The 13,934-nt window shown below is 41.0% G+C and overlaps 1 protein-coding gene across 1 annotated transcript in view; it reads right to left on the bottom strand.

Moving 5' to 3' along the window:
* Positions 1-13,654, bottom strand: part of TMEM131 (transmembrane protein 131) — a 94,216-nt gene extending 80,562 nt beyond the window's left edge. The window contains exon 1 of the mRNA XM_005486413.4: positions 13,365-13,654. Within this exon, the coding sequence (XP_005486470.4) occupies positions 13,365-13,530 (166 nt within the window). The 5' untranslated portion in view covers positions 13,531-13,654. The remainder of the gene's footprint in view (positions 1-13,364) is intronic.
* Positions 13,655-13,934: the final 280 nt, after the last annotated feature.

The following is a 13,934-nucleotide window of genomic DNA, read 5'->3' as shown; positions in this document are numbered from 1 at the left end:
CTATCAGCCTGGATTTCTGCCTACGTCCCAACAGGTGACTGTTCACTGGAAATGTAAAAGGTCATTCTCTCATGAGACAGTGAGTGCCAGGCAAGGGAGAATCACCAGCCAGCAGGCTTGCTTTCCAGCTAAATCCCCTTGCACTTACCTAGGCAATTTACTTATTTATTTTCTAGTACTCCATAACATAAGGAAATCAATAATTTTTCCAGCAGACCTCAGGAAGAGCCATCACAACAAAGAAAATACACACAATGCAGTAAAGATCACACCTACAAACATCACACTTCGAAGTCTTTTTACACAGAAACGTATTTATTTCTTCAGTATTAAAATCTCTAATGACCTTCCCTCAAAAAGCCAACTGGCCAAATTTTTATTTTCTGTTTATATATATATATTAGATTTGAAATAGAATCATCCCTTGATAATGCACTTTAATCATCATGTGAAATGAGAAAGCAATATAGTAAGCTAAATAACAAAAAGACAATCTTCATCAAAATCCTCATTTTATACTCCTCACAAAAAAAAAAAAAAATCTGACTTGACACAGTACATACTCAAGTAAGAGCTCATATACACCAACCTATGCCCAAGTTAATACAAGCTAAACAGATACAGCGGATCACTTGCAATACCTGAGCATGCTACTCACTATTTCACAGTGAGGAGGAAAAATGATTTCTACTTTACTGCACACAACAGCACAAACTGAGCATATCACTGACAACCAAGTAAGTCTGCATGTAATCTTTCACTAACTCACTTTTGTAATTTCTGCCTTCAGATAAAAGACAAGTTTCTTTGCCCAGCAAGGCCCTTCCCTAGTAAGAAGAGTTGTCACATTGCGCTCATTCACTCATCTCTTTTCCCCTCAGTTAAGACTGATGCAGATTTTTAGGAATTCAGTCACCAATTCAGGTTTTAAAGCTAGCCATGAAACAGAAAGTGGCAGCATGATTCTGATTCAGAGCACAGGCTCCAGACAGACAATGCAGCCACTGCTCAGACTGAGAAAGGAAGAAAGTGAGTCTCCACCCTGAAGCCACTGCTCACACATCTGGCTCACAACATGTTTCACGCTTCAGAAGACACTGCAACTGCATCAAGGTTTCTTTTACAGCTAACACTAATTAGATGTGTTCTGTGATAGATATATTCTTGCAAAAAACTATACAAGCATACATAGAAACAGAAAAGCTCACTGAAAGTAACATGTACTCTACCTAAAAATCTGCTTTTATTTATATTCCTAACAAAATTACATTAGATGATTTCAGCTTGACGCACAAAAAGATTACATTTTATCCATACACCTTTATTCTCAGATGCTTATTCTGTATTCAGCCTGTATTTCTGCCTTACAGAAATGTGCATTTCCATCCACTTTGACTAAAGCAATTTTTATTTTCATCTGTTTTTTTTTAATGAGTGTAAAAAACTATCTGCTATTGGCCAAAATGGCAGATTTCAGGTGGTAGCAATAAAGGCCATAAAACTTCACTGGAAAAAAACCACCAAAATACTACTTTGAAAGCTGCCAGATGCTCAAAGTTGATGCTTTACTTTTAAACTTTTCAAAAATTTCATTAGCTCTGCCAAAGATATTTATTTCCTGGCTCCAAAATGCTTCTCAAGAAACAATACTCAATTCCATTCATAGGGGGTATGAACAAGAAAATTTATTTTAAAATAATTTCTTTTTAAATTAAATAAAAAGGAGAAATAATTCTCTAAGCAGGAGAAAAACTTTCATGCATGCTATTTTTAAGCCAAAGAGAACAATACTCCTGACACTCATGGAAACTTCTCAGAAATAATTTAAAAAGAGTAAAAAAATTAAAAGGGAGCTAGAGAGAAAACTAACATCTGCAAATAGCATCCTTTTTTTTTTTTGCTTTGAGCCATACCAAATGTGGCTTTCTATTCTTTCTAATGATGGCCATTTTAAAATTTCAATACGTAAATTAAATTATACTCCCATACATGTATTGTTATTGAATCTGTACAGACATAAAATTACTTGGAACTACCCTCAAAAACAAGGTAAGTAGTGCTGCAATGAGATGGGGGAAAACAACAGTCCCTCCAAACTACTTAAGGATTTATCTCAATTTTTTCAAGTTTTAGATCAGAAACTTTTCATTGTGGCAGTTTTACTGCTCATGTAGCACCGAAACCTGTTGTGCAAAAAGATAACATGCACTTAATGGCATTCTAATCTTTTTAGCATATAGAAACAATTATAGCCTATAGCAACATCCAAAATGTAGCTTGCCAGAAACAGCAGTCAGTTCATGGCTTCTGGAGCCTCAGGAGAACAATGCATTAAATGACAATAATTTCAGCTATTGCCATTAACATCAGTCTTCCAAACTTATACTCCTATGAAATGAACCAGTGAACAGACTCCCACTTACTCAAAAAAAGGGTTGTATCGACACAATGGAAAGACCCACCTAAAAGGTACATCCAGGATGATTAATGACCTTAATAAAAACCAACCAGGATCAAGCATTGTTCTCCACATCACAGAAAATAGGAAGGAAGATGCAATTTTTAGAGTTTCTAAAAAACCCTCCACAGAACAGGAAGGTGACAGAGCCAGGCAGACACCTCCTGACATCTCCATGTCTTGCTGGCAAGGTGAATGCAATCAGGTAAGAGCTAAGGCTTACGCTCTGTGGACGCTGCTCAGTTCTCCATCCTTACTCCTATCTTGCTACTACAGAGAACTCTTTCTATCGCTCATCTTATGGCACAGAAACAGCAGTCTGCTAAGTGAGAGTTCTGCTCTTGCCTCCCTTTTTTCCTTGGTCAGTTACCAATGTAGAACTGCATGAATTTTCAGAACAACAAGGGTACAGCAACAACACAATTGTCTGGATTTTGGTGTGTAACAGTTGCGACTTGGTTAATACCAAGTTACCGAGAGAAGTATCATTGGCAGGGAGGAGCACAGATCTCCGCCCCTCCCACGCTCACTCGGCAACACCCGAGTGTCCACTGCAAACAGCTATTAAGGCTGACGACGAGCAAAAAAGAGTGGCAAGATAATGCTGGTTCAGCTACCATATAAAGTTTATAAATACAACAATCAAAGGCCAGGGAAAGGTAGCAAAGGCCTGACGACGTTAAAGCCAGAGTGTTAATGATGTGGCAGTAACACTATTTATTGATTGCTGAGCACAGCACTCTGTTGACTTGCCATGAGGGAGAACATAGACCACCAGCAGGAAAAAGCTGGCTGCAACGTCTGATAAAACCAGAGGAGAAAAGGGTGGAGAAGAACAACTGAAAGTTTTGAAAGAAGATAAAATGCAGAGCAAAAACAATTAAACAAAACAGGTGAATTTCAGTTTGGAGGAACACTCCAAAAACATTAATAAGAAATTAAAGGTGCAAGTAGGCATAGAGAAATTAAATGCTTGCAGAAATGCAATTTCGCTACCTACCATACCCTGGAAGCAGTCACCCCTCAGAAGTAAATAAACAATCTCTTCTGGTCAGACTCTTTTACAAACAGCTGTGATGATCTAAGTTGACACCCAGTGCAACACAGATCATGATTTCACCCAATAATTCCAAACCCTTAGGCTTAGTGACAGAATATGTTATGGAGAGACATCTTATTCACTCATCACTAAGCTGCCCTCTAAGACAAGCCTTCACTCAAAAATAGCTCTCATTTCTACTTCGATATGCCTAGTACTCATTCTCAACCTAAATAGGCACACCTTTGCTAAATTCAACATTAGAGGGGTTTATTTTTCACAAAACAGGTATTTTTAAAGGATAATTAATTAAATAAAGCTAAATAAATAAATGTTTTATTCAATCTCTGAAGTCCTTAGTCTAGTCTTTTTCCCTAGAGAAATCTCATTTAATCAAAGGAAGAATTCACAGCACTCATCAAGTACTAAAACTCTGATCAAATTTCCCCTGATGAACTGGAAGTTCATTTCAATCTTTTCTCCATCAGATAATGATATTCAGTAGTACTGATTGGCAGAGTGACTTCACCTGTGAAGATTCAGACTCTGTCAATGACAACCATCTCTCCTTCAAAACCAAATGTTTGGGACGTTTCTCCCAAAACAAGGAATTTATTAATCTTTTGAATATTTTGGATGATACAGGTCAGCCAAAGGTATATATGGGCACATCATGACCTAGCTAAGCTACACAAAAGACAACTGACAAGGTATATGACAATATAAAAGTAGCTGTATCACAATATAAAAGTTACACACACACACATCCCTTCCTTATTTTCTTATACTTAGGAGAGAATTCAGAGGGCAAGAGTGGCCTCAGTGCTTCCTAGTACACACTAAATAATGGTCATTTCTGGTACCTCTAAACTGCCTGTTGCTGGCTCCACAGATTGAAGTTACACACAGTTCAGAATACCAAAGCAAAAAAGAAGGAAATGGTTTCCAGTAAGGACCAAGTACTCCATGTCCTCCACTGCAAGAAAGGAATTGTCAAAAACTTCACAACATTAACTGTCCAAATCTCTCAGCATTTCCTCAGACATATTAGCTGCACAGATTAACTTCAATACATCTCGTATATTAACATGTAAACCACAATTGAATGTATTGCTATATTGCCAGCAGCTGGCAAAGGCAAAAACTAATAGCTGTATTATGCATCACATGAAAGATAGGACACAAATACTCCTTTTGAAACAATTTTTCACGAGAAAGAACAAAAACATGGGAACAAAAAAGCGCATGTGATCCACAATTACAGAAATAAGGAATGGTTGACAAGATCTTGTTTTTGTCTTGATCACCCTTTTTCAGTCATGCAGCAACCCATGAAGCTTCCTGGTACAATTACAACTCTGCTTCTACAAAAATTGAATCTGTATTATTATTACCATAACACTGGCTTCACCACAGAGTTACATGAAAAGTCAGACTTCTGTCTTACAGATATTCCCATCATCTGCAAAAAAGTATTGCAAGCTCCAACTAAGTTTTAAGATCACAGGAGAGACACAAAATATTGAGACAGGGAAACGGAGGGTGGAATGGACATTAAGACTGTCATCCAGCTCAACCTTCTGCAGAAGTACAGTGAATGCTGAATTTGGATGATGTTGTTTTAGGCTGTCATTTAGCTGGGACTTGCAAACCTCCAAAGGCAGAGATCCCATAACCTCCCTAGAGAACCTGTTTCAATGCCTGACCAGCCTCATGGTGAAATACAGACTCATCATGTCAAGGCAGAAGGTGCCAGCCATGCTGACCGGAAGGCCGTGACAGATGGGAGTCAGTGATCCAAGCAGGAGCCAAGCCCAGCAGACCCACCCTGTGCTGGGCTGCGTGTCTGGGCTGGCCGGCTGCACGTACTCCGTGGCTGCAGGGGGAACCCAGAGAAGCTGCAATCAACACACCAGCAATTATGCCACCTGGGTGGCCTTGCTTTATCTGAAAATGCAGATGGAAGTTCCCATGTGAACATCCTTTCTACCTGACAGCAAAAATGATGAATAGAGTTGTCTTCTCAAGGAAGGAAATCCAGCAAAAGAGCAAAATAGGGTCATCTTTCTATGGATGGTGCCTGCACAGTGTGTTGCACATGGGGGTCCATTCAAAGCTCTGTTTGGTGCTACACAATTCAGGGCTCTCAGCATCAAAAGAGATCCAAGATTATCTGTACTACTCTCTCTTTTAGCTTTAATAAATAGAATTTTCAATGCTATTTTATAGTGCCCAAGTGCCTCTCTTACTCAGATCATCAGAGAGCATCATCTCCTGGCACAAAACAAACTTTCCTGTTCAACTTTATGGCCACTGTCTCAGGCTCCAGCCATAAACCTCTGTGAGGAGTCAGGCTCCATTTTGCTCCATAAACTACTATGATTTTGGCACACTGCCACAAGATCCCTCAGCCTCCATTCATAGGCCATGCACATATTGACCATACTTGCAGACATCCAGTCCAAGGGATGGCAGAGAACAGAACTAGACACAGTGGTTTAGGTGTGTTCTATTAAGTGCTGACTAAACAGGAATAATTACGTCGTTCAGCCCAGTGGCTACACTCCTATATGTTGCCAGGGTACATTGCTGACTCATGAATAGCATTTCCAGGTTGTATTCCCTGCAGGTGGTTATTCTGTCCCATATAAAGGGCTTTCCATTTGTCCTTTTTGGATTTCATGAAGGTCCTGTCAGCTCATTGTTCTGTCCTGTTTAGGTCTCTCCCAAATGCAACTCGCCCTTGAGTATTGGTACATACCAACTCCAGATCAGTGACAAAGATCTAAAGCAAGACAGGTTCCAGAATAGAGCCAGGAAGAGCTCCTTGTAGCCAGCCTCTGAGGCAGAACATGAACCACTGCTGGAAATAAACCAAAACCATACACCTTGCAGTTTATCTAGCTGCCCAGATAGTTTTTATCATTATCTACAAAATCCACCTGTAAATATTTGTACAGTATTTTGGTGCAAATCACTGATTCACTTAGACAACTTCTGTGTTTCTAGATGATTTTCTATTTACTTACAAGCTTCAGATAACAGGTCTTGAAATTCATTCAACATATTTACTAGGAAATATTGCAAACTACTTACATTGGTACCATGCTTGTTTACAACTTTGTCTTCTATCATCACTCCTTCAAGTGGTGATTTAATCTGTTTAACACCATACTAGCTGTGCTTCCTCACTTAAACAACTTTAAAAAAACCTAACCCTTTAACCAAGGGTTGGCCAGGATTTTTCTAGTTTAAGTAACTTCAGAATGTCCACATACATCCTATTACACCAAATCCATACAGTACAACACAGATCTAAGTGTTCAACTGAAAAAACCCCTCAGATAACGCTTAAGACATTGTGAAGACAAACTGCTTCATGAAGAACAGGTAATGGGTCTATTTATAAAATTACTTAAAAAAACTAAGTGCATTGCATTAGTCAGCCAAATTAGTCAGTTCTATTACATAACATTTTGTAGCTTCACAGAGTACACAGACAGAAGGAGTTGTAGTTTCATTTCCTGTACAGTTCCTTCCACTAAATTTCACTCAGATACCTCTAAAACCAGTTTGATAAGGACAGCAGAACTCCTGTTCTCAGATGGTTCTCTGTTGCAAGCTATGCCAGGCAGTAGAAGAGATACTAAAAATGCATCTATGATAGTCTTAGTGAGAAGATTAATCTGGTAACTGTAGCAGGAAAATCTCAAACTACTGAAACACCTCAATTTTTTCCTCCTTTTCAGGGACTGGAACTGCATGGCAATCCTTCAGCTCTCTGCTATTTCCCCATTACATCCAAGGTTTTCTAAGAGACAGACAGACATGATCCTGGTTTAATCCCTTTCATATTCCAAAGCAAAAGTTATCCAAGGCTGCTTATGAGAAAATGTTAAAATTGTATTTCAAAAATGTTAAATGCAAATGCTGCGCTATATCTTTGCTGCAGTCAGTAAATCACTAACTATTCTATAAGGATAGTTGAGAAAACAAAATACACTACAATCTTGCATCCCATTAAAATTTTAACAGCTGCCTCTAACAAATCCATATCTGACACAAGTTTATTCTTTGATTGTATTTATGACTAGAAAGATAAACTGGTAGTATTTAGATCTAATGGTCACTGGTTCCTTTGGTTTCCCCCAATGCAAGATGAAATTCGGCATCCTCTGTCTTGGTATAAATAATTAAAATGCTGAAATACTAACATAATTTTTTTGAAAAACAGGAATTATTTTAAAAATAACTTTAGTTCAAACTCAAGTTTGCTAACACCCACATTGCTTCCATTGTAAGGACCTACTGTGCTCAACTTTTGGAACTACAGCATAATGCAGGCTGGATGTGACCGCAGAGGCTCCACCCAGTCACCTGATCAGAGAACATCTAGTTAGAGGAGGCTGCTCAAGGTATTATTCAGTCCTGTTCCAAGTACCCCCACTTATTACTATGAAGAGTAGAAGTTTAATTCAACTGCTGACTTTTAGAGAAAAAAACAAAACACTTCTAGAATGCCTGTTGTACCCAGGTAAGTTCATGCTGCAGACTGACAAAGTCAGGGGTGCTACACTGGACAGAAGGTACAAGCATGAGAAATAAAAGAGATTATTATAGACTTCTATTCTTGCCGAACCCACAAACACAGGAACAAACCAAACTGGTTCTACCCTGTGCTTCAGTCACCTAACTTTTACTGCTCGTTATGCATGAACCACAGCATCCACCATTCACTGTCAGACTCCCAGGTAATTTACCAAGTTTATTGTTTGAAAAGATTATTTGAACTTACAGGCTCAGTAAATCACACTGTGGAGGAATAACACATATCACTTTAAGCAGTGTAAAACTGGGTAGGCTTTGAAACAAAGTGACTCACAGCAAATGTCCAAGCAAACAGCTGAAATTTTTAAAATTCACAAATACATCCAGATGACTCAGAGCAATCCATATTGCAATCATTCACAAAAAAATCACAACTGAAAGCTTTAAATAATGCAAAGCCTATTGACTTCTGCACACTCTGGTGGAATTTCATCATATTAGACACTACACAAATCCACTGCAAGTTCCTTCAAGAGATGACAATCCAAGGCCCTGAACTGAGCACACCATCCTTCAATGGACCTCTGCAGGTGAGGGGACCCCAGTCTGCTTCACACGTGCAACAAAACTGAACTCCAGTGAGGGAAAAAGAGGTGCAGGGAGAGAATAGCACCCACTTTGAGATGACATTGAAGGTCACAGAGAATATGGGCTCTCAACTTCCTGTCCACTGCAGTAAAATCTTTCCTTTATTTTAGTCCAAAGATTTCACAAGCAAGTAAGCACATTCAATCCAAGCACATGGTCAATATTTTTCACTCACAAGCACACAGACACAGACAAGTGCAGACCTAATCAGCTGTCCCACACTTTAGTTTCAAAACCACAGTGAGATAGCATGGTCAATTTTTATCCACTTTGTTTTCCTCACACTCTTCATGATTCTGATGTGCTACTTCAACTGCTGGAGTGTTTTCAGTTTGATTGAGGTCATTCTGTCTGAATGAAATTTTGATTTAGCCAGGGTCAAAACACCAGCATAAAAGTAAAAGCTGGCAGATTAGTTCTGACAGCAGGATATGACAAACAGGCAGTATATGTGAAGAGACTTTTTATAATATTAAACATATAAGCTTTCTCTCAATCATCTTCCAATATTAATCTCATTTTGATACTCCTGTGAAGTATCCTGGTTTGCTATTTTAGGTATCAGTAAAAAACGAAAAGCAAAAGTTATTTGTTTGAGATTAGAAAGAATGCCAAAAATAGAACCAGAATTCTAACATATCAGTGTACTGCTCTGATGACAATATCCCACTTACACTCAGTAACTAACTTGGTTCCTAGGAAGCTAGAAGAGAATACATCAAGCATTAAGAAAAAAAAAGCTATTTTCATTGATCTGTCTGGTTTCATAATGTAGATGTTTAAATAGAATTTTTTCCCAGATCCAGCACCAAGATGTAACTTCAAAAATTACAGTCAGCGATTGAACATAGCCTAAATATCAACCTTGCTCTACCTGCACCTATGTTGTGAGCAGATGGGTAGGTAAGACAACCATCAAAGTAGTCTCAACAGGCTTTCAGTCAGCTGGCCAAATAAAATGGGATTAAAAAACAATTAGTTGTATAAAGCAAAGACTTTCTAAAAATATATAAATGTATATAAATAAGGGAACCAACACAAAACACTTCGGGTAAAAAAGCATCCTCATGCCAGACCTTTTTCTTCAAAACACTTAACTTACTATGGGGTTGTGGCATTACTATGGCTTCCAGCTAACTAAAACCCAGAAAGCTATTCTGTGTATGTCGTGTGTCCTCCTTGACCAAAAAAACACAAAACAAAACAAATCTCAAAACAAAATAAACAAAACACCAAACAAAAAGCACACCAATATAAACTGATAGCGGTCCTCAATCTATGTGGCAATACAGAATGTGATAGTTACAGTAGGAAAGGATAAGCCTTACAAAAATCCTGAAAATCATACGTATTTGCCAAAGAAACACTAAAGTTATTTTTTGCCCCTCCTAAATAGCAAGAGGCTCTTTGAGACTGAAATTTTTTCTTGCCATGTCATTCTTTTGCAACGGTTCACAGATTTCCTAACTGAAAAAAAAACCAAACATACAATTTTACAACCTTCTCAGTCTTACTCATTCCTCAGCAATACATGGGCACCCATGAGGACCCAGCTAGGCAAAAAAAAAAAGAAAAGCCACATATCAGTGTTTAGTCTGAAATTGATGTTTAAGGTTCTCTGGCTGGTTCAATCACAGTTTACTCTGCTATCTGCTCAGATACGAGATAAATTCCAGAAGTTCTATTTTTCTAGCACAGAGAGAGTGTACAGCAATGTCACAGTTCCTCAAGACTTTAAGACTTTGATTTACAGCTAGAACACACAATTTCAGTTTTGCTTCTCGCTTTTAGGCAAAGATGTTTACATTTGCCCCCTCAAACTCCTTAACTAAGACTGGGCACAAGAAATAGTCATGTCTATCTAGCATACTCCAGCATCAATCTTGTTTCTACGTGTGACAGCTCCATCCATAAAGAATCGCTTGCTGGTTCTTCTCCACATGAAGCCAGCATAATTTTCTCTCCATCAGCTCCATCATTCCCAAAGTTTCTCCTCATGTATATGCAAGGTAAGAGGAAAAGAACGTCCTCCACATTCATTTTTCATTTTCTTTGGTCATATTCTGATCTATTCTTCTCACACTGTTCACTTGGCACTTGCTTCTATCAAGTGTTTTCTGTACCAACTCCTTGGAGTACATACTGCCCTGTGTCTTACTACAGACACCTTCAGCCCAGCAGTGCTCAGGAACAACAAAGCACAACCTCAGCCCTAATCCCCCTCCACAGCTTCCTTCCTGCAGCTGTAGTGAAAAATGTATGCCCACATTTGGGAGACAGAAAGGATATTCCTAGCTACTTCCCTGCTTCCTGACTATTATTTTTAAACTGTCTTACTACGTTTAACTTGACACAACCTGGTAAAACTAAGGTACTTAAGGACAGAGCCTGAACACCATCCCCTCCTTTCCTCTCAACTACTGTTTCATTTCGAGATCCCACCTTGAGCTGTCTCAAGGCCCAGTGTCCAAAGTGGTCCTTCCCCTCCTGAGTTCAGTCACTACCTCTTGCAGACTGGCACTTACATTGTAGCTTAAGATCAGTGGGACTAGATCTCACAAGTTCCCTTAATCTTTGTTTTGCTTTAAAACTATTGTTTGGTTTATGTTTTGTTTTACCTTTTTTTTTTTTTTTAAATCCATGGTTTAAATAGTCATTGCACTCAGTAAATAGAAGCAAGACAACACTTCCTAACATGTGATCCACAAATGCAGATTGCCAGTGAATTCTGCTGAGTTTATAAAAGATGAACAACAGAAAAAAACAAACAAACACCAAAGAAACACTTATTTTATGACCTTAGATGTACCACTCATAGACTACCCTAAGCAGCAGAACACTTGGCAGGAAATGTCAGAAATCTGAAGACTAAAAGAAATCCATGTTCTAGTTGAGAAACAAATTCACCTTTTGAAAATGACAGATGTGTTGCTAGGATAAGTTTTAAGTAATAGACTGTATAAACAGAAGTAAACGTTATCAGTTCAACTATTGAATTGTCTTGAGGGGCTTCAATCGTATCTGTTCAAACCGTGAATCTAAAACTGCCCTTGTTTACTTAGGAATGCCAAGAAAACCCATAGAGAAAAAAAAAAAAAAAAACCAGTATCTTCTTCACAAATGAACCAACCAGATCATGACCCTAGCTGTCACAACTTTTAGGGTATGAATCAATTCTGTCATACCAGTATATGACATCACTGACAAAGCTTAGAAACACATATACCTTATTACCTGTGAAGGAATGAAATCACATTAAGAGTTAAAAACAGAAATTTCTCAAGCATTTGAACTCTTAGTACCTCAAGACACTACAGGCCACACTGACAAACTTATACATTCTAATCTCTCTAAGGATATGGGATAATACTCATGCTGTTTTCTGAATGTTTACATTTCCTGTAGACAAAGTCAAGTGAACAAGAGTGGCTGTGCAACAACAGATTTGGGTTTTCAATCACCTTAATATCAACATCCCCATATTTGTAAAAAGAAGCTACTAGGAAATTACTGGAATTAAGCCCTTCTTTAGAAAGGTATATCTACTATTTTTTTAATAATACATGCCTTATTAGGATGCATTTCTTCCCTCAAGTCTGGTCTGGGCATACAACTAGACCCTCCTTGCTAAGCTCCTATTCCATACCCTTCTTATTCTTACTCTTTTTTATTCTTACTCCCTTTCTTCCTGTCAGACCTCAATCTCCTCTCTCCTCTGGTGCAGCAACTTGCCTGAAAAGCAAATTTTCGTGTCCAGCCAAAGTAAATCTGTTTCACCTACTTTAGTAATACATTACATTTACCTGCTGCTTTTTCATGCTACCACACAGCCATGCTTTCAAGCAGACTACGAGTCTGCACCTTGGAAATGCTTGAAAGCTGTTCTCAGCAATGCTACAGATTATGCTTAGGTGTTTCGCTCGGGGCTTTTCTTCCTTGCTAAACCACAATGAAAAGACTCCACGCCAAAATCACAGACACTACGAGTTAGGGAAAGTCAGACAGGGACTTTAAAAAGTTTGGAGAAAACGCCATCGACTCCACAAAGGCTCCGGAAACCTGTCAAAACTTTGGGGAGGAAGAGGGGTGTCCCACCGTCACTTGGTGAGGGATAAAAATCCAATCCATGCAAAAGCGTGCATTTCTGCCCTTTCTCATGCTGCTTCGCCAGTCTGTTTGGCTTGGCTTCATCTCCCACTGGAAGCCTGCCGCAGGGAAACCAGCTCAACGCGAGCAAGCCTCCTATTTTATTTATTTATTTATTTCCCTTTCCCCTATTTAAAGGACAGCTCCAGCTCCATCCCTGTCCCCGCCACTGTCAGGGAGGAGAAACCCCCGCGAAACGTCAGCGACACAGGGACACAGCCACACAGGGACACAGCCACGCACCCGCACCCCGGCAGCCGCGGCGGCGGGGCGGGGAGGCAGCGCCGCGACTCCCCGCACAGCCGGGCCAGCGGAGCGGCGGGATGCGGAGCCGGCGGGAGAGCAGAGCCGGCGGGATGCGGGACAAGGAACGGCGACCCCGGGCTCCTCCCCAGCCGCCCCCCCACCCCGCCGCCGGGGAGCGGGCGCGGGCCGCGGCCGCCAACGGCCCCACCGCCACCGGAGGAAGAAGAGGAGGAGCGGGGGGAAGGAGGACAAGAAAGGGAAGGGAAATCTGGGTCTCACCTTCCTTCTCGGCCCGGGCCGTGTGGAGGAGCAGCGCCAGCGCGAAGCGCAGCGCCGCGCCCCGCCAGGCGGCTGCCCAGCCGCCGGCGCGGGGGAAGGGGCAGCTGCCGGGGGAGCAGCGGGGGCAGCGGGGGGAGCAGCGGGGGCAGCCGGGCGCCGCCGTCATCGCGCTGCTGCTGCTGCCGCCGCCGCCGCGGGTCCGCCGAGTGTCCGCGTCTGTCTCCGGCCGGGCCGCGGCGCGCGCGCGGAGGAGCTCGGGGAGGGGCGGGGCGGACACCCCCGCGAGCGCGCGCTGCGGCTCCTGACGCGCGTGTCACGGGCCGCCACGCCCCCTGGCCAGGCCACGCCCCTACCGGGCTGGGGCGGAGAGCAGGTGCCATTTTAACAGCGGGCAGCGCGCCCCTCCGCTGGCCCCGCCTGTTCTGGCCACAGGGTTGCTGACTAGGTCGCTTTGGTTTAATTGTTTTGGGGGGTTTTTTTCTTTTTTTTTTTTTTTTTTTTAGCTTTTTCAAATGCGATTTTAGATCTACTGCAAGCGCCGCCTGTTCGCGGTGCGGTCACTCCGCCTCC

Source organism: Zonotrichia albicollis, chromosome 2 (genome assembly GCF_047830755.1).
Source record: "Zonotrichia albicollis isolate bZonAlb1 chromosome 2, bZonAlb1.hap1, whole genome shotgun sequence".
Taxonomy (NCBI): domain Eukaryota; kingdom Metazoa; phylum Chordata; class Aves; order Passeriformes; family Passerellidae; genus Zonotrichia; species Zonotrichia albicollis.
This window is presented reverse-complemented; position numbering and strand designations above follow the sequence as displayed.